The 25758-nt window shown below is 39.3% G+C and overlaps 1 protein-coding gene across 1 annotated transcript in view; it reads left to right on the top strand.

Annotated features, from left to right (window-relative positions):
- Positions 1-25758, top strand: part of SCLT1 (sodium channel and clathrin linker 1) — a 555483-nt gene that overhangs the window by 32041 nt on the left and 497684 nt on the right. Inside the window, 1 exon segment of the mRNA XM_053703662.1 lies at positions 10952-11036. Within this exon segment, the coding sequence (XP_053559637.1) occupies positions 11000-11036 (37 nt within the window). The 5' untranslated portion in view covers positions 10952-10999.

Raw genomic sequence — 25758 nt, 5'->3', positions numbered from 1 at the left:
TTTTATCCTTGATACTTCTCCTCTAGGTTTTTATTTTGATTTTTTTCTAGAGGGAGACATCCCTTTATTGTTAATAATCATTAAATTGATATATTTTACATTGATATTTCATGTTAGTATTATTAAATATATTTTATTTTATATTCTACTTAAAGCATTATTGTTTCATATTTCACATGTATTTTTAGCCTAATGTACACCATGTTTAATTGTTTATATAAAATCCGTGCTTTTAGCGTTGACTCTTTTTTTGGTACACGCATATTTTTTTTCTCTTGAGGGGATAAGACAGCTGTTTTATCAAGATGCTTCCACCAACTGAAGTGGTCCTTTTTTATGATGAAATATACGTACTACTAATCTAACAATGTTTTCTTTCTTAGTTGGTGAGAGTCCATGATTTCTTACTTGTGGGAATTCATCTCCTGACAACCAGGAGAAGGCAAATATATCCTACACTAAAGCTTTAAGTATCCCTCCTACTTCCCTTCCTCTCCCAGTAGTTCTTTGCCTCATCAAGGAGAAGGTAAGGAAAGAGGTGATCAGGATTTATTGAAGATTTACAGGGATATTATTCCCACATTTTCGCTCAATGTATAGTTCCTGGAAGAGAGAGACACAGAGTACCTGCTTTGCAATATAAATCTCCTCTCTGATGTTGTGGTCACAAGCCTGCCATGAGCACTGCTGGGAAGTTCCTTTAGCCTCCTCCTGTTTTGCCATGAAGATGTATTCCCAAAGTAAGTTACAGTACAGGATGGGCTCTCTACTGTGTCCTCAAGACTAGTTGTTGGGTAAGAACAGTGGAGGGGACATTACCTGGGTGAGTACCTGCATATCTCACACAGCCCACAGGCTATCTGTAGTACATGCACTCATGTACATCATAGCCAGGTCTCAACAGCTACCTCAGTCTATAGCACACAGTACATGTAAGCACTGCAAGAAGCATCACAATACTAATCTGTGATACAGATCAACTTGGTAACCAGCCTTTTATACTGGGGGCACAATGTTTTTCCAGTCAAGGGTTTTTGCACTTCTTATTTTACCAAGGTTTTGGAATCACTTGTAACCCTTTCGGTTCTAGGGTTATAACTTATTTTTTTTTAGATACTTATGCATGTAGGTCTTAGTGCTTATACTTTGGGTTAGTTTCACATACTGCAGTCCCTTTAAAAATGAGTCTCATATGATTCAGAGCACAGCACAAGATTTTACTGCACTGTCAGTTTGGGTGCGCTATTTGCCTCATCCTGTTTGCAGTACATAATTGTACCATCATTTTTGGTTTCTATACTTTTGAAATAGAGTAAGTTTATTGTTGTGCTTTTGTGAGTTTAACATCGGCAGTACATAGTAGACATGTGCATTTCGTTTCGTTCAGAATTGCAATTTGAGCGAATTTGTCAAATTCGGAGCTTCGGATCGATTCAAATTTCCGAATTACCGTAGCACTGAAACTAACAAATAAATATGAATTAGTTTGGATTTATTTGTTACATTCGGATGGCCATGGACTAATCACAATTACACTAGTATTGTACAGTATATTAGGTTATATCACTCTGCTATGTGTTACACCTAATATTACAGTAGATAATACTAGTCTAATACACAGCACATCCCACCTAACACATACCAAACTACCAAATTTTTTAATCGAATCCGGACCGAATACATCTGAATTGATTTGAATCCGAAAACAAATGCATTTGAATGTATCCAAATTCGAATTGATCCGAAAATGAAATTTGAAAACATCCAAATTGATCCGAAACAAATTTTTCCGCGGCGCACAAGTCTAGTACATAGGTGCACTGTAATTCTTGGGGACCAATACTATAGCAAAATAAGAAGGTTTATATTGTGCTTTTTGAGAGATACCTTCTACTTTTCATTTTCCCTCCTGTGAGTCCCTTGACAGAGATACTACCCAATTGACCCAGAAAAAAAATTATTGTGAAAAAGGGGCTAGTCGCTGTGATTTATTGTACTTTTCTGGCTCTGTAGGGCTACAATCACTAGAGGGCAGATCCAATGATTTTGCTAAACATTCTTATGCCTGGAAAATTAGTTGCTATGCACCTTATAGCTCAATTTTTCAGATCTTACCTAGGATCCGCTTTAATATACAGTATGTTCTCTGCCTGTGTATTATACGCAAGGTGGGCTTCATGATTCTTTTCAGACTTTATCAGTCATTTACACTGAGAATTATGGAGGTTGTACCACCTTCAAGTAAGTGTACGTTTACATATATTTCTACAAGTTCAGTTTTCTCACTCTGACAAAAATGTTCCTCCTCTGAGAGGGGATTGTCTACTGAGGCATTATCCTCCACTTCTGATCAGGAATCACGTCCTGGTACATCCTGGTCTTTAAGGGGTAGTTTTTGCCCCTCACTCCTCACATTTAGGTTGTAATGCAGATCTATTCCACTCCAAAATATATTCTATTCATTGGGCTTCTTGAAACTTAGTATGGGTTGATTATGTGTACATAGATTTGCAGGGGAGCAATGGCTGTAAAGGGACAGTAAAGTCAAAATTTAAACTTTCATGATTCAAAAAGAACATGCAATTTTAACATTTTTCGAATTTACTTCTCATCTAATTTTGCTTCTTTATTTTGGTATCAATTGTTAAAAAGCATACATAGGTAGGCTCAGAAGCAATACACTACCATGAGCAAGCTGCTTGTCACTGTCTCACCCAATGTGTTCAGCTAGGCCCCAGTAGATCATTGCTCTCCTTCAATCAAGGATACAAAGAGAATGAAGCAAATTTGATAATAGAAGTAAATCTGAAAATTGTATGCTCTGAAACCCAAAAGTTTCCTTTCATTATTATATCTGTTTAAGGTCTATTTCTCAACTCTGTATGTTTATTGTATAACTTGTTTCCTGTGAAGAAGGGGCAATTTATTTCTGCAGACACAAATTCACAATTTTAAGAACTACAAAACCAATAATATGTGATAATATCTTCAGACAAATTGGCCAAAACATTCTGACCAAAACCATTGGGAGAGCTTGATATTGTGAATGAATTAAATTAATTTACCAAAAGAAATTAAACAACATAGCCATGAATATACAGCAACTTGCTATATAATTTAAAAATTAATGTATATTTCAGAATAAATAACCTTTAGATTATAATGTATCTTAAATATAAACTCTTTAGACAGATTTTTCCTCAAAAAGTATTTTATATAAAACAAATCGTTTTTTAAATGATTTTTTTTATTTAAATAAAATAAAATCCGATTTTTTTATTTTATTTAAATAAACATTGATTTTTATCCACCCTGTTATCAATTTGTCTTTGTTCTTTTGGTATCTTTTGTTAAAAAGCAGGGGCATATGCTCAGGAGCCAGCTCATTTCTGGAGCACTATATGGCAGCAATTTGAAAGAATGTTATCCATTTTCAAGAGCAATGGATCGCAGCACTATTTCCAGCCATTTAATGCTCCAAATGCCTACCTAGGTATCTCTTCAACACAGAATACCATGGGAATTAAGCAAATGTGATAATAGAAGTAAATTGGAAACTTTTTAAAAATTGTATGCTCTGTCTGATTCCCAAAAGAAAGTGTTTGTTTGCATATCCTTTTTAATGTTGTTTTTTAACCCCTTAACGACATGCGTCGTACAGGGAACGTTGCACACAACCTGGTCTTTAAAGACCAGCGACGTACCCTGTACGATGTTGGGGATTAAAGCGGCTGTAAGCGATCCTGATCACTTCCAGCCTCTTTACGGTTATTGCAGTGATGCCTCGATATCGAGGCATCCTGCAATAACATTTTTCCCCCATCCGATGCAGAGAGAGCCACTCTGTGGCCCTCTCTGCACCGGCATCGATGGCCGCAATCGTTGGTGGGTGGGAGCTGACGTGGGAGGTGGGCGGCCATCGATGAAAGACTGAAGAGAGAGGGGGCGGGATCAGGGGCAGGGTTGTTGGGATCGCGCATGGGCGGGCGTGTACACGGGGAGGGAGCGGGTGGGAACCGCTACACTACAGAAAAAACATTTCTTATAAGTGGCAGTAAGGGGGGATAAAATCCCTAATAAAAGTAAATCTAAGGGATCTGGGAGCGGGTGGGGGATCGGTCTGTGGGGGGGGGGAAGCTACGCTACAGAAAAAAGGAAGAAAAAAGGAAGAAAAAAAAAAACAGTTTTATTTGCAAACTATAAATAAAAAAATATTTGTGAAAAAGTGAACAATTTTTTTTTTATTTAATCGCATTTGGTGGTGAAATGGTGGCATGAAATATACCAAAATGGGCTTAGATCAATAGTTTGGGATGTCTTCTAAAAAAATATAATTTATGCTTACCTGATAAATTTATTTCTCTTGTAGTGTATCCAGTCCACGGATCATCCATTACTTGTGGGATATATTCCCTTCCCAACAGGAAGTTGCTAGAGGATCACCCACAGCAGAGCTGCTATATAGCTCCTCCCCTCACATGTCATATCCAGTCATTCGACCGAAACAAGACAAGAAAGGAGAAACCATAGGGTGCAGTGGTGACTGTAGTTTAATTAATTAAAAATTTAGATCTGCCTTAAAAAGACAGGGCGGGCCGTGGACTGGATACACTACAAGAGAAATAAATTTATCAGGTAAGCATAAATTATGTTTTCTCTTGTTAAGTGTATCCAATCCACGGATCATCCATTACTTGTGGGATACCAATACCAAAGCTTAAGTACACGGATGATGGGAGGGACAAGGCAGGAACTTAAACGGAAGGAACCACTGCCTGTAGAACCTTTCTCCCAAAAACAGCCTCCGAAGAAGCAAAAATGTCAAATTTGTAAAATTTTGAAAAAGTGTGAAGCGAAGACCAAGTCGCAGCCTTGCAAATCTGTTCAACAGAGGCCTCATTCTTAAAGGCCCAGGTGGAAGCCACAGCTCTAGTAGAATGAGCTGTAATCCTTTCAGGGGGCTGCTGTCCAGCAGTCTCATAGGCTAAGCGTATTATGCTTCAAAGCCAAAAGGAGAGAGAGGTTGCCGAAGCTTTTTGACCTCTCCTCTGTCCAGAATAAACGACAAACAGGGCAGATGTTTGACAAAAATCTTTAGTTGCCTGTAAGTAGAACTTCAAGGCACGGACTACGTCCAGATTATGCAAAAGACGTTCCTTCTTTGAAGAAGGATTAGGGCACAATGATGGGACAACAATGTCTTGATTGATATTCCTGTTAGAAACCACCTTAGGTAAAAACCCAGGTTTAGTACGCAGAACTACCTTGTCTGAATGGAAAATCAGATAAGGAGAATCACAATGTAAGGCAGATAACTCAGAGACTCTTCGAGCTGAGGAAATAGCCATCAAAAACAGAACTTTCCAAGATAAAAGTTTAATATCAATGGAATGAAGGGGTTCAAACGGAATTCCTTGAAGAACTTTAAGAACCAAGTTTAAGCTCCACGGAGTAGCAACAGTTTTAAACACAGGCTTAATCCTAGCCAAAGCCTGACAAAAAGCCTGGACGTCTGGAACGTCTGCCAGACGCTTGTGCAAAAGAATAGACAGAGCAGAAATCTGTCCTTTTAACAAACTAGCAGATAAGCCTTTTTCCAAACCCTCTTGGAGAAAAGACAATATCCTAGGAATCCTAACCTTACTCCATGAGTAACTCTTGGATTCGCACCAATACAAGTATTTACGCCATATCTTATGGTAGATTTTCCTGGTAACAGGCTTTCGTGCCTGTATTAAGGTATCAATAACTGACTCGGAGAAGCCACGCTTTGATAGGATCAAGTGTTCAATCTCCATGCAGTCAGTCTCAGAGAAATTAGATTTGGATGATTGAAAGGACCTTGTATTAGAAGGTCTTGCCTCAGAGGCAGAGTCCATGGTAGACAGGACGACATGTCCACTAGGTCTGCATACCAGGTCCTGCGTGGCCACGCAGGCGCTATCAGAATCACCGATGCTCTCTCCTGTTTGATCTTGGCAATCAGTCAAGGCAGCAGAGGAAATGGTGGAAACACATAAGCCATGTTGAAGAACCAAGGAGCTGCTAGAGCATCTATCAGCGTCGCTTCCGGGTCCCTGGACCTGGATCTGTAACGAGTAAGTTTGGCGTTCTGGCGAGACGCCATGAGATCCAGTTAAGGTTTGCCCCAACGATGGACCAGTTGAGCAAACACTTCCGGATGGAGTTCCCACTCCCCCGGATGAAAAGTCTGACGACTTAGAAAGTCCGCCTCCCAGTTCTCCACGCCTGGGATGTGGATCGCTGACAAGTGGCAAGAGTGAGACTCTGCCCAGTGAATTATCTTTGAGACTTCTAACATCGCTAGGGAGCTCCTGGTTCCCCCTTGATGGTTGATGTAAGCCACAGTTGTGATGTTGTCCGACTGAAATCTGATGAACCTCAGTGTTGCTAACTGAGGCCAAGCTAGAAGAGCATTGAATATTGCTCTTAACTCCAGAATATTTATTGGGAGGAGTTTCTCCTCCTGAGTCCACGATCCCTGAGCCTTCAGGGAATTCCAGACTGCGCCCCAGCCTAGAAGGCTGGCATCTGTTGTTACAATCGTCCAATCTGGCCTGCGAAAGGTCATACCCTTGGACAGATGGACCCGAGATAGCCACCAGAGAAGAGAATCTCTGGTCTCTTGATCCAGATTTAGTAGAGGGGACAAATCTGAGTAATCCCCATTCCACTGACCTAGCATGCACAATTGCAGCGGTCTGAGATGCAGGCGCGCAAATGGCACTATGTCCATTGCCGCTACCATTATGCCGATTACTTCCATGCACTGAGCCACTGACGGGCGTGGAATGGAATGAAGGACACAGCAAGCATTTAAAAGTTTTGATAACCTGGCCTCCGTCAGGTAAATTTTCATTTCTACAAAATCTATCAGAGTCCCTAGGAAGGAGACTCTTGTGAGTGGTGATAGAGAACTCTTTTCCACGTTCACCTTCCACCCATGCAACCTCAGAAATGCCAGAACTATCTCTGTATGAGACTTGGCAATTTGAAAGCTTGACGCCTGTATCAGGATGTCATCTAGATACGGAGCCACCGCTATGCCTCGCGGTCTTAGAACCACCAGAAGTGAGCCCAGAACCTTTGTAAAAATTCTCGGGGCCGTAGCCAACCCGAAGGGGAGAGCTACAAATTGGTAATGCCTGTCTAGAAAGGCAAATCTTAGGAACCGATGATGATCTTTGTGAATCGGTATGTGAAGGTAGGCATCCTTTAAGTCCACTGTGGTCATGTACTGACCCTCTTGGATCATGGGTAGGATGGTCCGAATAGTTTCCATTTTGAATGATGGAACTCTTAGGCATTTGTTTAAGATCTTTAGGTCCAAGATTGGTCTGAAGGTTCCTTCTTTCTTGGGAACCACGAACAGATTTGAATAAAATACCTGTCCTTGTTCAGTCCGTGGAACTGGGTGGATCACCCCCATTACTATGAGGTCTTGTACACAGCGTAGGAATGCCTCTTTCTTTATCTGGTTTTCTGATAACCTTGAAAGATGGAATCTCCCTTGAGGAGGAGAAGCCTTGAAGTCCAGAAGATATCCCTGAGATATGATCTCCAAAGCCCAGGGATCCTGGACATCTCTTGCCCACGCCTGGGCGAAGAGAGAAAGTCTGCCCCCCACTAGATCCGTTTCCGGATAGGGGGCCGTTCCTTCATGCTGTCTTGGGGGCAGTAGCAGGTTTTCTGGCCTGCTTGCCCTTGTTCCAGGACTGGTTAGGTTTCCAGGCCTGTCTGGAATGAGCAACAGTTCCTTCCTGTTTTGGAGCGGAGGAAGTTGATGCTGCTCCTGCCTTGAAATTTCGAAAGGCACGAAAATTAGACTGTTTTTGATTTGGCCCTGTCCTGAGGAAGGGTATGACCCTTACCTCCAGTAATGTCAGCAATAATTTCTTTCAAGCTGGGCCCGAATAAGGTCTGCCCCTTGAAAGGAATATTAAGTAATTTAGATTTAGAAGTCACGTCAGCTGACCAGGATTTAAGCCATAGCGCTCTCCGCGCCTGGATGGCGAATCCGGAGTTCTTAGCCGTTAGTTTAGTCAAATGTACAGTGGCATCAGAAACAAATGAGTTAGCTAGCTTAAGTGATTTAAGCTTGTCCATAATTTCATCCAATGGAGCTGTGTGAATGGCCTCTTCCAGAGACTCAAACCAGAATGCCGCAGCAGCAGTGACAGGCGCAATGCATGCAAGGGGCTGCAGGATAAAACCTTGTTGAACAAACATTTTCTTAAGGTAACCTTCTAATTTTTTATCCATTGGATCCGAAAAAGCACAACTATGCTCAACCGGGATAGTGGTATGCTTTGCTAAAGTAGAAACTGCTCCCTCCACCTTAAGGACCGTCTGCCATAAGTCCCGTGTAGTGGCGTCTATTGGAAACATTTTTCTAAATATAGGAGGTGGGGAAAAGAGCACACCGGGTCTATCCCACTCCTTGCTAATTATTTCTGTAAGCCTTTTAGGTATAGGGAAAACATCAGTACACACCGGCACCACATAGTATCTATCCAGCCTACACAATTTCTCTGTAATTGCAACTGTGTTACAGTCGTTCAGAGCAGCTAAAACCTCCCCAAGCAATACACGGAGGTTCTCAAGCTTAAATTTAAAATTAGAGATCTCTGAATCAGGTTTCCCCGGATCAGATCCGTCACCCACAGAATGAAGCTCTCCGTCCTCATGTTCTGCAAACTGTGACGCAGTATCAGACATGGCTCTTACAGCACCAGCGCGCTCTGCATCTCTCCTAATCCCAGAGCTATCGCGCTTGCCTCTCAATTCTGGCAATCTAGATAATACTTCTGACAGGGTATTATTCATGATTGTAGCCATGTCCTGTAAAGTAATTGCTATGGGCGTCTCTGATGTACTTGGCGCCATAATAGCATGCGCCCCCTGAGCGGGAGGCGAAGGTACTGACACGTGAGGAGAGTTAGTCGGCATAGCTTCCCCCTCGTCGTCTGGTGATAATTCTTTTATAGATAAAGACTGACCTTTATTATTTAAAGTGAAATCAATACATTTAGTACACATATTTCTATGGGGCTCCACACTGGCTTTCAAACATAATGAACAAGTAGATTCATCTATGTCAGACATGTTTAAACAGACTAGCAATAAGACTGGCAAGCTTGAAAAACACTTCACAATAAGTTTACAAGCAATATAAAAAACGCTACTGCGCCTTTAAGAAGCACAAAACCTGTCTCAAGTTGAAATAACAATGAACCAAAGCAGTTATACCAACCAAATTTTCACAGTAAATGTATTAAGTTAGCAGAGCATTGCACCCACTTGCAAATGGATAATTAACCCCTTAATACCCAAAACGGATAAACAATAGAGAAAAAACGTTTTTTAAAACAGTCAAACACACTGTCACAGCTCTGCTGTGACTGATTACCTCCCTCAATATGACTTTTGAAGCCTTTTGAGCCCTCTAGAGAAGTCCTGGATCATGCAGGAAGAAGCAGGAAGTCTGAGTCTGAATTTTTACTGCGCAAAAAAGCGCTAAAATAGGCTCCTCCCACTCATATTACAACAGTGGGAAGCCTCAGTTAACTGTTTCTATGCAGAAATTAAGCCAGCCATGTGGAAAAATTATGCCCCAATAAGTTTTATCACCAAATGTATGTTAAAAAACAATTAAACATGCCAGTAAACGTTTTAAAACACATTTTTTAAAGAGTATATATCTCTATTAATAAGCCTGATACCAGTCGCTTTCACTGCATTTAAGGCTTTACTTACATTACTTTGGTATCAGCAGCATTTTCTTAGTCAATTCCATTCCTTAGAAAAATATTTTACTGCACATACCTTAGTTGCAGGAAAAACCTGCACGCCATTCCCTTTCTGAAGTTACCTCACTCCTCAGAATGTGTGAGAACAGCAAGTGGATCTTAGTTACTTCTGCTAAGATCATAGAAAACGCAGGCAGATTCTTCTTCCAAATACTGCCTGAGAAAAAACAGCACACTCCGGTGCCATTTAAAAATAACAAACTTTTGATTGAAGAAATAAACTAAGTATAAAACACCACAGTCCTCTCACGACCTCCATCTATGTTGAGGGTTGCAAGTGAATGACTGGATATGACATGTGAGGGGAGGAGCTATATAGCAGCTCTGCTGTGGGTGATCCTCTTGCAACTTCCTGTTGGGAAGGGAATATATCCCACAAGTAATGGATGATCCGTGGACTGGATACACTTAACAAGAGAAAATATATATACATGTCAATGGATATTCAGGGATTCCTGAAAGATATCAGTGTTCCAATGTAACTAGCGCTAATTTTGAAAAAAAGTGGTTTGGAAATAGCAAAGTGCTACTTGTATTTATTGCCCTATAACTTGCAAAAAAACAAACAAAGAACATGTAAACATTGGGTATTTCTAAACTCAGGACAAAATTTAGAAACTATTTAGCATGGGTGTTTTTTGGTGATTGTAGATGTGTAAAAGATTGTGGAGGTCAAAGTTAGAAAAAGTGTGTTTTTTTTCATTTTTTCCTCATATTTTATAATTTTTTTGAAAGTAAATGATAAGATATGATGAAAATAATGGTATCTTTAAAAGTCCATTTAATGGCGAGTATATAATATGTGTGGGTACAGTAAATGTGTAAGAGGAAAATTACAGCTAAACACAAACACAGCAGGAATTTAAAAATAGCCCTGGTCCTTCAGGGAAAGAAATTGAAAAATGGCCTTGTCCTTAAGGGGTTAAGCAAGCACCTAAAGTGGGAGCTTCCTACATAAATGTGTTGCTTTTCAATATTATATCTGTATTGTAAGTTTCACATAAAGTTTGTCAATTCATGACTAGCTTTAGCATTAACAAACAAACATATTTTTAATTTTGTTGAACTTGAAACCGATAAAATTTATTTCCAACTAAAGCATTTTTTTTTCTTTTAACTAGGTGTACATAACATTAAATATCCAACATTTGTTTCCGGCTTATTACAAAATGGCAGCTTTGGAAGTTGATTTTCTCAGAGATCAAGGTAAGTAATACATTTGGTGCTCTTTTTGTCATATACTTTTCTTGGCTGAGCTTAATGAAATAGGTATAACTCATTTAAGGAGTCTGCGACTGGTAAAGTATATTAAAGATGTGAACATTTAGCAGAGCTTTTTCTGTGCTTGCCTTGTCTGCAATTTCACAATTTCATATAAAGACGTAGCATTTTTCTCCAGTGATAAACTGTTCTTTTGTGGTTCTATGTAAATTTAAAAAAACTAAATGATCCTGTGGAAGTAGCTGGGTGCATTTGATAAAAATAAAGCAACGCATTTCTGGCCATAGGGTAGATTTATCATTACTGTGCCAGTTGCTGCTACACTTAGCTTTTAAATTGCACCTGACAAGGATGTCCCAAAAGGCAAACACTAGGGGATGTCATTGACTGATAAAGCATTAGCTAGTGAATGCTATGGTTTTGTTTGTTTTTTTTGTTTATCTTTTTCTTTTACCTATTATGTTAAACGATTCTCTCCAAGAGCAGAAAGCTGCAGTTTATTTAAAGTGAAGGTAAACTTTGATGAATGAAAGCCGTTTTTTTAAAATACTATTAAAAACAGGGGCACTTTCATTCATCAAAGTTTAGAAGGCAGCCGTTTTGATTAAAAACTTACCTTTGTTTTTTTTCACAGCCAGAGCAGCTTCCCCCACCTAGAGATCCTCTCTTCACATGTCAGCAATGACTAATCCAGCTTCCTCCAATCACGGCATGGCCTCAGGCAATGACTACCCTGGGGGGGGAAAGCCGTGATTGGAGGACGCTGGATTAGTCATTGATGAAGTGTGAAGAGAGGATCTCCGGATGGGGGAAGCTACTCTGGCTGTGCAAAGAAGAGAGGAAAGTTTTTAATCAAAACGGCTGCTTTGTAAACTTTGATGAATGAAAGTGCCCCTGTTTTTAATAGTATTTTTAAAAAAACAGGCTTTCATTCATCAAAGTTTACCTTCACTTTAACACTAAATAAATAGTACGAAATTGATTTTAATTAAAGGGACATTGTAGTAGAAACATTGCAGCTAATTCATAACAGCCTGTAATTTTTGTACTACTCACCTTGGACCATTGGGCAAGATAACATATGTGGCATCACCCGCAAAAGCCGGCAACGCCGCTCTTTACACAATTTTGGTATCGCATTTACACGCTGCATATAAATGTGGCGCGTATATTTCACCCGTCTCCCAGAATTTTTACTCCCATAAGCTAAGATAGAACCGCATTGCAAATCGGTATCACATATTCAGGGCAAGGACTTTTTGCTCCATTTTCACCTGGCCACACATAGGCAGGTGCAGCAAGCTTTGCGCTGAGTATGTGAGCACCGTAAGCCCCTGAAAATAGTAACTAACACCTAATGCATGTGCAATATCTAACTACCTTCGGAAAATAACTAACACATAACTAATGCGCAATATCTATCTACCTGTCAGCTGCCAATCCCCACCGCAATAACTAATAAACTATATTAACCCCTAATCTGCCAACCCCCCACAACGCTATGTACCTAATAAAGTGATTAACCCCTAAACCGCCATCACCCCACAACGCAATATACCTTAATAAACTATTAACCCCTAATCTGCCATTCACCCATATCGTAAAGTACCTATTAAAACTATTAAACCCTAAACCACCACCCCCCACCAACCCAATAAGCTAAATTAACCTATTAACCCCTAATCCGCAAAACCCTCACATCGCAATAATCCTCATAAAACTATTAACCCCTAAACCGCCAATCCCACACAACGCAATAATTCTAATAAAACTATTAACCCCTAAACCACCAATCCCACACAACACAATAACCATAATAAAACTATTAACTGCCAAACCCCCACAACGCAAATAACTAATTAAATTACTAAACCCCCTAACCTAACACCCCCTAAATTAACCCCATTACATAAATTAAAAAGTACTAAGTTACAAACAATTAAAATAAAAAAAAGCTAACATTACTTAAGAATAAAAAAACCTAGAATTAAATTAATCTAAGATTACAAAAAATAAAAAAGTCTAAAATTACATAAAATAATAAACAAAATTATCAAAAATAAAAAAATTGAACCTAATCCCTATGAAACTAAAAGTCCCCCCAAAATAAAAACACCCCCTAATCTAATGCTAAACTACCAATAGCCCTTAAAGGGACAGTCATTATTCAGATTTTTTTTAATCAACTTTCCAATTTACTTTTGTCCTCAAATTTGCTTTTTTCTCTTGGTATTCTTAGTTTAAACTAAACATAGGTAGGCTCATATGCTAATTTCTAAGCATTTGAGGGCTGCCTCTTATCACATGCTTTTTAAATCTCTTTTCAACACAAAGAGACAGAAAGTACACGTGGGCCATATAGATAAAACTGTGTTCAGGCATAGGGGGTTATTTAAGATTTAGCACAAAACAATGCTAAATTTAAGACAATAGATAATAAACAGTCACAGTCATGTGATCAGGGGGCTGGAAGAAGGTTCCTAGATACAAGGTAATCACACAAGTAAAAAGTATATTAATATAACTGTGTTGGTAGTGCAAAACTGGGGAATGGGTAATAAAGGGATTATCTATCTTTTAAAACAATAACAATTCTATGGTAGACTGTCCCTTTAAAAGGGCTTTTTGTAGGGCATGCCCTAAGTTAAACAGCTCTTTTACCTTAAAAAACTACTAAATTCCCCTCTAACAGTAAAACCCCACATCCACTAAATTCCCCAAAATAAAAAACCTAACACTAAAAAATCCTAAACTGTTGTCTTCTTCCAAGCTGCGACATCTTCTATCTTCTTCCAGGAACAAGCTGGCGCGGAGCAGACCGCAGAACTGAAGTACCCCATATTTAAACGCGTACCTTGAATTCAATCCTCAGTGTGCGGCGGTGATCGTACGAAGAGGAGCTTCATGTCTCCGTTATCGCCGGTCTCCAGTTCCGCGGTCCACTCCGCTCCATACTGGCTTGTTCCTGGAAGAAGATAGAAGATGTCGCCGCTTAGAAGAAGACTTCACTGCCGGACTTCAGGAACTGTGAGTACCTATCTGGGGGTTAGACTTAGGCATTTATTTTATTTTTTAGATTAGGGATTTAATGGGCTGCTGAAAAAGGGCAATACCTTTACAAATGCAATGGGTAGTTTAGGAATTTTTAGTGTTACATTTTTTATTTTGGGGGATTTGGTGGGTGGGGGTTTTACTATTAGAGGGGGACTTAGTATTTTTTAAGGTAAAAGAGCTGTTTAACTTAGGGCAATGCCCTACAAAAAGCCCGTTTGAGGGCTATTGGTAGTTTAGCATTAGATTAGGTGTTTTTATTTTGGGGGGTCTTTTTTATTTTCATAGGGATAATGTTTAATTTTTATTTTTGGTTTATTATTTTATGTAATGTTAGATTTTTTTTTATTTTTTGTAATCTTAGATTAATTTAATTTTATTGTTTTTTATTTTTAAGTAATGTTAGATATTTTATTTTAATTGTTTGCAATTTAGTATTTTTAAATTTAGTTAATTGGGGTTAATTTAGGGGTTGTTAAGTTAGGGGGTTTAGTAATTTAATTAGTTATTTGCATTGTGGGGTTTGGCGGTTTTGGGGTTAATAGTTTTATTAGGATTATTGCGTTGTGTGGGTTTGGCGGATTAGGGGTTAATAGTTTTATTAGGATTATTGTGTTGTGTGGGTTTGGTGGATTAGGGGTTAATAGTTTTATTAGGATTATTGCGTTTTGTGGGTTTAGCGGTATAGGGGTTAATAGATTTTTAAGGTTTGTTGTGATGTGGGTTAATGGCAGATTATGGGTTAATAGTTTTAATAGGGACTTTGCAATGTGGGTGAATGGCGGATTAGGGGTTAATACATTTATTAGGTAGTTTGCGATGTGGGTGATTGGTGGATTAGGGGTTAATAGTTTAATTAGGCATATTGCACTGTGGGGGGTTGTCGTTTTAGGGGTAATAGATTTATTATTATTTCCGATATGAGGGTGATGGCAGATATAGGGGTTTTACGTGTCGGGTTTATTTTGGGGGGGGGGGCATGTTAGACTTTTACAGGAGGTTTTACATTTTTTTATTTTCTTAGGCGCCGGCAATTTCTAAAGTGCCATAAGTCACTGCGACTCCAGAAATGTGTATTTACGCTCATTTCATCTATAGTTTATCCGACTTAGGGCACTTTATTAACTGCCGGCACCGTATATATGTGATACCCAGATGTGCAAGGTGAAATTAGGGGCAGCGCGGGATTCAGCAGTTACGCTGAAGCTTGCATCGCATATGTAATCTCGCCCTATGTGTTTAGCACCCACAAAGGGGTTAAACTCACTGATAAAACCCATAAGGTCCTGAGCAAGACACTATCACCCAATCAATCAATCAAATTACCCCCAAATCACTGTTTAAGCCTTTTGCAGTAGTAGTGAAAAAGAAAAATGTGTTTGAACATATTAGAGCATGTACTTTTTTATTACAAAATCCCTTTTAACGTAGGTGTAACAAATACTTTTATAAAACCTTTTGAATTTTTTTTTTTTATAAAGATAAGCACTCACTGGACTTTAACCTTTATTTAACTTAGATTAAAATAGGCATAACGTTTTGGGATTATTCCAATCCCTTTTTCAAATGCCGCAATGATCCACCGCAGTGAATCTAAAATCCTATGTTTACCTGAACAGCCTGTTTGGTTTAAAAAGCCCCTTGGAAACCCGCAAACTTCACCAACATGTCATGCGTGTGACGTCATTACGTGCCGCCACTCGCGCACGCACCCGCATGGAGAGCGGTTACCTAGGAAACCCTTCAAACTACACAAGCCATGGGGGATTACAAAACAAATACAACACATAAAGGAAACCCAGCACTCACCAGCTAGCTCACAGCTAAGATAAGCACCCCTCCCTTGTTCCCAGTTTGTCTGGCTTTCAGAGCCTGCATTGTGTGGCTGTGTTGGGGACTCAGGTGTTGGAGGGGACCTTGGCATGGTGCCTGGGCTTGTCCCATTAGGCTGGATGCGGTGACTGACCTTTCCATTTTAAATCTTAGCTGTGAGCTAGCTAGTGAGTGCTGGGTTTCCTTTATGTGTTGTATTTGATTGTAATCCCCCATGGTTCTTGCACCCACTCCTGTCTGGGGTTAACTGCCTGTGACTCTGGTGACGGCACAGATTTTTGTGAGTGCTATTTAGCACCCAGGGCTGGCATGTTGCTTGGTCATGGGATGTGTACCTTGTCCGGTTTTGGAGTGCAGTCCCCCTTCCGTGTTTTGCATGTTGCTGGGTGATTACATATACCTGTGCACCCCTCCCTTGTTCCCAGTTTGTCTGGCTTTGAGAGCCTGCATTGTGTGGCTGTGTTGGGGACTCTCAAAAAAAAAAGTGTAATTTTAACCCTTTGTTTGCTGAACTGATTTAAACCTGTGTACTAGAGCTGCTTTTAGCTGTTTGGCCCTATGTTTACTCATAAACTTATTTTTTTTTTTTTGGTGAGGTACCTACACAAACCACACCTTGTTTTTTCAGCAGACAAAGCATTTTTAGAAAATGACTTTAGTTTCACTTATTCAGGGAAGGAAATACATTGCTACAAATTAGCTTAACCCCCATTTGTAAAAATGGAATTACTTCAATAAAAAACATAGCAATAATAAGAATAAAGCACCATCTTCTTCTTTATTTTTCTTATCCATGTTCTATTATGAAGCATTATCAAAAATCTATATGCCTTTAGTTTTGTTAGGTAATCGCTGTTGCCATGGTGATAAGCTTTGGCTGCAATCCACTCACCCTCCCCATTTACTGCTGTCCCCTGTGTCAGTAGGTCATTTCCTCTTATCCTTTTCCCGGCTGGGTCTAGTGAAGACATATTCCCGAGGGGGTAGAGTGGCTCGACCGACCTATCAGCAGAATCCAGGAAAACCTATTTAACTCCTCACTTGCAGTTTACTCTTGCCCCTCCATATGAAGATGTACCCCAGAGAATAAATGTGACCTTAGGGGCCTTAGGGGAGAACATCACGTAAAAGTGCAGAGGTGACACCAGATCCATAACACTCATTGAGGGGCACTCTGAAAATTAGTGAGCAGACCAGTAACTACAATGGCACACTCTAATAGAAAGAAGCAGAGACAAATGAATTGTCCTAAGAGAACGGTTGCGGACCATTTCCACAGTAAAACTTTACTTGATAGAGACTGCTCGGATGAAGAGTCAAGGGATTCTCTGCTTAGCATCAAAGGTCATACTGAGGTCGGTACATCTGGGCCGTTGAGATATTCTGATAGTGATAATTCAGTGATGGAATCTATCAAAGCCCTTTCTGCTAAAATGGACTCTCATTACACCTCACTAAAAAGCAAAATCAAAAGTTCTGTCTCTGAGCTAAAAAGACACATTAACGCCCTTGGGGAAAGGAGAGAACTAATTGAAAGGAGACAGGAAGATTTATCTGTGGATCATGAGAACTTGTTATCATATTCACAAAATCTATCGGAACAGATAGGGGACCTTGAGTCAAAGCTGGCAGATCCGGAAGACAAATCCCACCACAATAATATTAGAGTTCAGGGGATCCCGGAAGAGATTATACCATCTGAGCTTCCCTCCTACTTAATGGGCCTATTAAGGGACTTTTATGAACTTTTCAAGAGCAGGAATCCTAAATCGATAGAACCCATAGAGCCCTCAGTCCAAAGAGTGCCTCCTCGGACCAGCCAGGGATGTGATCATTCAATTGCACTACTTCACCTTTAAGGAAAAGCTCATCAGAGCTGCATTCAGCATAACAATGTCCATGAGATGTATAAAGATGTGCAGCTCTTCCAAGATCTATCGGCTCATACTTTGTCCAGACAAAGATAATTTATGCCAATAACTAGATGGGGATTCCCTGTCAAATTGTTCTTCCAACATGTTAACAAGTCACATGTTGTTTCGGATCTGGAATGAGGAGTCAGCCTGTTGAAGTCACTGAACCTCAACTCTCTTCCTCCCTCACAGACTCCATCTACGGAAACTACAAAGAACCTGCTAGTGACAGCACCAGAATAGGATCCCTTACCTAAAAGAGCGTATCCTTCATCATCTTCCAAAAAAAAAGATCCGGTAACTGAAAATACTTGGCCCAGTGGGAGCGAGTTAAAGACTACACATGGCATCTTGGGTCAAGTAGCATTTTTATAAACCCTGGGCTTTGCTACATTTTCTGTGTTTATACACCTGTAAGATAAGTTTAAGGTTCCAATAATGGGGCCTAGTTTAGCCCTATAATTTTTTTTTTATTTTTTTAACTACATTCTTCAGGACACATTTGTTGTCTTGTGATCTTGTTCTCAGACTGCACCGAATTGGGATAGTAGGTATCCTGTCTAGCTCAGCCTCTTAAGCTTAACCAAAATGGAAGTTTAGCTTATTTTAGGCTAGGAGGCCTTTTTGCCCGTAAAAGTGGCAGATCATATGTTCTCTTAAAATGTAATGCTTCCAGAATAGTACAGGATCTAGTAGGGCTGAGTAAGAGTAATAACTTTAGACCTAGACATCTCACTTATATGTATTGTGTAGAATTCCATAACCCTTCAGGTTTGATCTAAAACACATGTATATGGAACATGTTAGATTATAATATGTTAAATGCGGTTATTTACTTAACAACTGTTTTTTCTCCACAAGCCGTGCTTTAGACTGTTGGGTGAGACGTGTATCTTCGTCAAATCATTAGAACGGTACTTAACCCAGTAGTTGGGGCCTATCCTCTAGAGGTCTACCCCAGTACTTAACTGGGAGGCTTAGCGAGCAATCATCAATGCTGGATATATGTTGTCCCCTTAAAACTTTAGGCCTTCAGAATAATATAGTATTAAGTTGGTTGGAGTAAGAGTAATAACCTTAATCCTAGACATACTACTAAAATGCCCCATGTAGAATATAACAACACTCCAGGTTTCTCTTAAAACTTATGTGTATAGAACATGTTAAATTATATTATGCTAAATGTTATTTACTTAATATCTGTTTTTTCTTCATAGCAGAACTTTAGATTGTATGGTGAGATATGTTTATCTATTGCAAACCATTATAATGGTATTTAACCTAGTCGATAGGGCTTGCTCGCCAGAGGTTTATCCCAGTTTTTAAATGGGATGCCTGGTGAACAATAATTGGTGATGGCTTTATATTGTCTTTTTCCTTTTTTCTTCCAGTATTACTTAAAGGTTGGAGTGATGGGTCTACGCCTCTTGCATGGTCCATTACTCGTAAACCCGGGGTAATAGAATGTGAAAGTTATATATTATGTATTATTGTTATTTTCCTGCTGTTTAGCCTTACCAACACACCAGATGATGCCGTAAAGTGCTCCAGATACCCCTGGTTAAATGTTAAGGTTATAGGTAATCAGTTGTTGATAGAAGTTACTATACTGTATGTATTATATTCATATGTCTTCAAAGTTTTTCAGTGATGTTTCTCCCCTACCTCCCATATACCTCACCTACAGTAAACTTTACACATAGGTGGCTGGTAAATAGCTACCTACTACTGACCACTTTGGACGTTTAAATCAAAAGTGATCTCTGATATCAGCCTGCCCCCCCCCCCCCCTCAGTCGCATCTCTACACCTAGTAACTTGTTGTTACCCCAATTGCTTTTTATTCATTAGTAGAGGTGTTTGTCGCACACCCAGTCCTTCGATTGGGTTTTGTCAAAAGCGGCTCTGGTCCGCTCTTATTCTAATTTATTCTTTTAGAATATAAATGTCCATGTAACATATCTCAGCCTAATGTCACTATCCCTTTAAGACTTCCTTCTCTGACTGCTCTCTGACTGCTGCATTTGGGCAGTATTCACATTCAGCTTGCTTGCCTGCCTGATTAATCATTCATGCACCTGATTACCTCAGCCTCTTTTTAAGCCTTCTCAGGTCTAATGTGCTTCGCATTAACATTGAAGTTGTGATCCTGAACAACAGAGGTCTGTGACTGTTTCCTGTATGAATTTACCAACTATTTCAACCTACAGCATTTTCTATTCCAATGCCTAAAATCATCAAATCGCAAGTATCCAAATAATTCCATTTTCTGTTTCCTGGACACTGCTACTTAACAAACTCAGAACTTTATTATAAATCAAGCATACTTTTGGTTATCATCACTCTCTAATTACAACAGCATCTTACTCAGAACTTTATAACTATTTCTCTGCTACAAGTTGTCATTGCTGAAATATCTTGCTGCAAATATGTTAACATATTCTGAACTCTGCATCTATGTGTTCAATTAAAAGCTTTCATGTGATTCTCCAATATATGTTCAAACAGTAATTGATGTCTTAAAGTTAACTTTCACCTGTGCTGCTCTGCTAATTACTGACATACAGCTCTTTATAATATTATATACTGTGAACCTGCAACAAACCAAGTTTGCATCTAAATGCACAAACAGTAATTAATGCCTAAACTTGCAGCTTGTCTAAGTACCTGTGCAGCTGTGCTTAAACTCTGACATACAGCTTTATATAATATTATGTACTGTGAACCTGCAACAAACCTTATTTTGCATCTAAGTGTCAATCTTTTACTAGATTACTCTGAAGCCTGAACATTCCACATTGCTATATTTTTTCTCTCATTGAATCCTGCAGTTACTTCTATTAACTAACTATAAGTCACAATGAAGTCAGAATATATTGTATACAAATGTTGCACTCTCCATTTATTCTACAATAACTTCTAGCAACTATGAATCACAGAATATCATCTATCCACATCCAGGATACTCTTCCCCGGGTCAGGGGTCGGTGTCTTCAAATCCCTACAACTGCCCGAGGGTCTGTGTCCTGAGCGCATGTACACCGGATCATGACAGTCCATTATCACTTGGCCTAACTATATTTAGACCTCTGAACTTGGATCCATTCTAACCCTATAGGAGATAATATACCCGTAGTAGTTTAGACTTTATAAGATCACCTTATAATCTGGTGCCATAGCAGGAAGGGTTCCCTTTTCCATCCCCCCTCCTCCACTATTTTTTCCCTTCTCCTCCACAAAAATGGGCAGAATCAGGCTATTAACTCATAATACACAGGGTCTAAACACTCCCACCAAAAGGAGCCTTCTCACACACAGTCTAAAGAAACACTATATTGATGTTACATTTTTACAAGAGACCCACTGGATACAAGCCAAATTTAGGATGTATCATTTCCGCAACTACTCACAGGTCATAGCAGCTTCTCTAGATACTAAATTGAGAGGTGTGGCTATACTATTCAAGGGCATTCTCATGTGCGAGAGATATTCAAGTGCGCTTTATCATAGTGGTATGTAGGATTAATAATGTTTTATTAACGATAGTAAACATTTACGCCCCAAATTCAGGTCAACTCTGGGTTTCTTCGGAAACTTTTGAAGCTTGTGTCCACCATTAGTCAGAGAGAGCTGGAGCTAGGTGGAGATTTTAATCTTGTATGGGACCCTAACGTAGATAGGGAAGGAGAGATAGAGCTGCCGGGTCACTCTCTGAGGCCTTCCAAAAATTGATGGCACAGTATCAATTATATGACTCTTGGAGAGCCCTAAATTCTGTAGTAAAAGACTACACCTTCCACATAAATCATATTCTAGAATAGATACCTTATTTTCCTCCTCGAAATTTCTAGATAGGATGACCAAATCAAAAATTCTCCCGTCCCACTGGTCCCACTGGTCAGATCACCATTCAGTGTTAGCAGTCGTAAGGAATAGACCCCAAGAGGCGAGATTCACCTGGAGACTTGCTGACTGGCTTATCGGAACCCCCTCACAAAAAACAGATATAGATAAAACAATCAAGGACTTCCTAAATTTGAATGACAATGGACAAACCTCCATACAGATTCTTTGGGCCACCCTTAAGGCATATATCAGAGGGTATTTAATCAAACAGGAGGCGGTCGCAAGAAAGAGACGTGTAGATTACGACGCCTTCATCAACAATTGGTATTAAAATATTTTGCCCAGATTAATGCTCAAATACAGATTACTAAAATATTTGGATATCGTGAGAGTACAGAGAACACTTGAGAAATTTAAGCAGATACATTATCATAACAATAACAAGGTTACTTCTCACTTGGCTAACAAACTTCGCAAAAGGGCAGCCCAACATAGAATACTACCCGTTACAGAAGGCACCAATAATGTGTCCTCCCCTAAAGATATTGGGAAAGTTTTGCAAAATTATTATCAGTCTCTGTATAACTTAAGTTCTCAGACTAATGATTCTAGCCCTCATAGTCCCCAGATAAGTGAATACTTAAATACATTAGAACTTTCTTCACTAACCTCAGAAAATGGTGAATTTCTTAAAGGGCCTATCTTTCTCAAGGATATTAATAGAGTAATAAAAAAGATGAAGTTAGGGAAATCCCCTGACCCAGATGGCTTCTCAAGTAGATTCTACAAAAATGTTAGGGAACATCTGACCCCCATATTGATTAGATTTTTTAACAAAACAGATTTGTTAGGGGTATTCCCAGCAGAGTTTCTTGAGGCCTCTATTGTCACTTTACTGAAACCTGACAAAGATCCTCAAAGTTGTTGCAGCTACAGGCCAATCTCACTCATTAATAGTGACGCAAAAATTTACTCTAAAATCTTGGCAAATAGATTGGCTAAAGTTTTATACCTATAATAATTCATTAGGATCAGGTGGGTTTTATCCCTGGGAGGGAGGGACCCTATAACACAAGCGATTACTCCACATACTTTCCGAATCCAATAGAATCGGGGTTCCCCTCATTGTCCTGTCATTGGACGCAGAGAAGGCCTTTGACAGGGTGAGGTGGGAATACCTGTGGAAAACCTTGGTAACATTCCGGTTCCCTAGAGCATTTATAGTTGCTATCCAGGCTTTGTACTCTTACCCCACCGCTAGGGTTAAAGGGATAGGCTTTATATCTGATAAGTTTGCAATAACAAACTCACTTGCCAGGGGTGCCCCTTGTCCCCGTTATTTGCCCTAGCAGTTGAACCCCTTGCTCAGGCAATTAGGAAATCTGATTGTATTAAAGGAATAGAGACTGTTAAATCCTTACATAAAATTGCCTTTTTCGCAGATGACATAACGCTACTACTTACATCCCCTAGATCATCTTTGCCAGCAGTATTGGACCTTTTAAAACTATTTGGCAAAATCAGTTACTATAAATTAAATGTATCTAAGACTGAGGTCTTACATTTACATATATCGAAAATAGATTTTGAGTTCTTCAAAGGTAGATATTAATTCAATTGGTCCGAGGATTATATTAAACACTTGGGGGTATTTCTAGGCCCAGTGATCTCTAGTGTTATCACTAAAAACTTTGTAGACAGACTTACCAAGTTCCGAACCTGGTTGGACTCCTGGGAATACGCTGAAATTTCATGGATGGGTAGAATTGCTGCCATCAAGATGGCCTTCCTTCCAAAGATTACTTATCTGTTCAGAAGCATCCCAGTCTAGGTTCCTAGAACCATATTAAATAAATTGCAGGGTTTAATAACAAAGTATATCTGGAAAGGTAAAAACCCCGCACCTCCAGACACATACTTCAGAAATCAATTGGAAAAGGAGGATTGGCTCTCCGGAATCTCATTGTATACCACGATGCAGCACGTCTTTCTCACGTTTTAGCATTGAATAACACCTCAAATTTTCCAAGGTGCCAAGATGTAGAAAATGCTTTAATCCCCCATTCTGTTCAGTTATCATATTTGCTCTGGGTTCTAACTCACTACAGGAGAAGTATAGGAATTGCTCACCCTATGCTTCTAGATAATCTAAGCTTTTGGGACAAAATTAAACATCATCATAATGTGGCCCCTCACCCTTTATCGACTTGCTCTGACAGGAGCATAAGTTGCATGCAAGAAACTCATGGCTCCTTCTGTGATAGTTTGGGCTCCATGCCGAATGGTGACCTATATGAAAATGGTAGATGGATGAGCCCACAAGCATTTATAGAAAAATACGCAATTCCTCATAAATATCAGTTCGAAGTTTTCCGAATTTTCAGTCTGCTATGACTGGGGGGGGTTTCAAATCTATTTTTTTTGTAGATTTCTGTTAATCAGGAACCTTTGGCTCCTTAGAGAGATCAAATTAAGTGGTTCTTATGTTCTAACTCAAATTAAAACTAAAATAAGGTAAAGACTGAGAACTATTTATATGCAGAACTTTGTTATGGGTTATACAATTGAGCCTTAAAGACGACAAAATTTTGTGTAGTAAACCCGCCCTAGATTATGTTCTCGCTCTACGACAGTATCGTTCTGACATGTACTGTATTTTACTTTTCATTTTTTTCTTTGTTACCGCTTATTGTTTCTGCATGTTTAATCTGTACCTTATTAAATAAAAAAAAAATAAAAAAGGCCATTCACCAATTTCATGAAATGCCCAAGCCCTAATCTAAAAATAAAAACCCACCACAAAATGAAAAAAATACATTACACAAAATAACAAACAAATTATCAAAAATAATAAAAATTATTCCTATTCTAATACCCATTTAAAAAAAACAAAAAACACCTCAAAATAAAAAATCTAGAATAAACTACCAATAGCCCTTAAAAGGTCCTTTTGTAGGGCATTGCCCTAAGTTAAACAGCTCTTTTACCTGACAGAAAATACAAAGACCCACTAACATTACAAACCCCCAGCGCCCCAACCCCACAAAATAAAAAAAAAAGCTATAAAAAAAACCTAAGCTAACCATTGCCCTGAAAAGGGCATTTGTATGGGCATTGCCCTTAAAAGGGAATTTAGCTCTTTTGCTTTGCCCTGAAAAGGTCATTTAGCTCTTTTACAAAAAAGCCCAAACCCTAAACTAAAACTAAACTAATAGTATGAGAGCTAATGAAATTCTATTGGCTGATTCGAACAGCCAATATAATTTCAGAAGCTCCCATCCTATTGGCTGTTTTGAACAGCCAATAGAATTTCAGTAGCTCTCATCCTATTGGCTGATTTGAATTTTCAAAATCAAATCAGCCAATAGGAATGCAAGTGACGCTATCTTGAATCACGTACCTTGCTTTGAAGGTTCAGTGTACTGTGGGGACCATATGAAGAGGTTGCTCCGCGCCGGATATCTTCAGGATGGACCCGCTCTGTGCCGCCAGGATGAAGATAGAAGAGGCCGCCTGGATGTAGACTTCTCGCCGCATGGATGAGGACTTTGCCGCCTGGATGAAGATAGAAGAAGCCGCTTGGATGAAGACTTCTCACCGCCTCGATGAAGATCGTTCAAGCGAAACTTCAAAAACTGTAAGTGGATGTTCGGGGGTTAGTGATAGGTTGTTGTTTTTTTGGGTGTTTTTTTTTTTTTTAGTTTAGGGTTTGGGCTTTTCGTAAAAGAGCTAAATGCCCTTTTCAGGGCAAAGCAAAAGAGCTAAATGTCCTTTTAAGGGCAATGCCCATACAAATGCCCTTTTCAGGGCAATGGGTTTCTTAGGTTTTTGTTAGAGTTAGGTTTTTTATTTTGGGGGGTGGTGAGTTTTACTGTTGGTGGGGTCTTAGTATTTTTTTTTACAGGTAAAAGAGTTGTTTAACTTAGGGCAATGCCCTACAAAAGGCCCTTTAAAGGGCTATTGGTAGGTTATTGTAGGCTAGGTTTTTTTATTTAGGATGTTTTTTTTTTATTTTGATAGGGCTATTAGATTGTGTGTAATTTTAATCTAAAGTTAAGGGGCGTT

This window comes from Bombina bombina, chromosome 2 (genome assembly GCF_027579735.1).
Source record: "Bombina bombina isolate aBomBom1 chromosome 2, aBomBom1.pri, whole genome shotgun sequence".
In the NCBI taxonomy this organism is placed as follows: domain Eukaryota; kingdom Metazoa; phylum Chordata; class Amphibia; order Anura; family Bombinatoridae; genus Bombina; species Bombina bombina.
The sequence above is the reverse complement of the archived record's forward strand: the minus strand, read 5'-3'. Positions and strand labels throughout refer to the sequence as shown.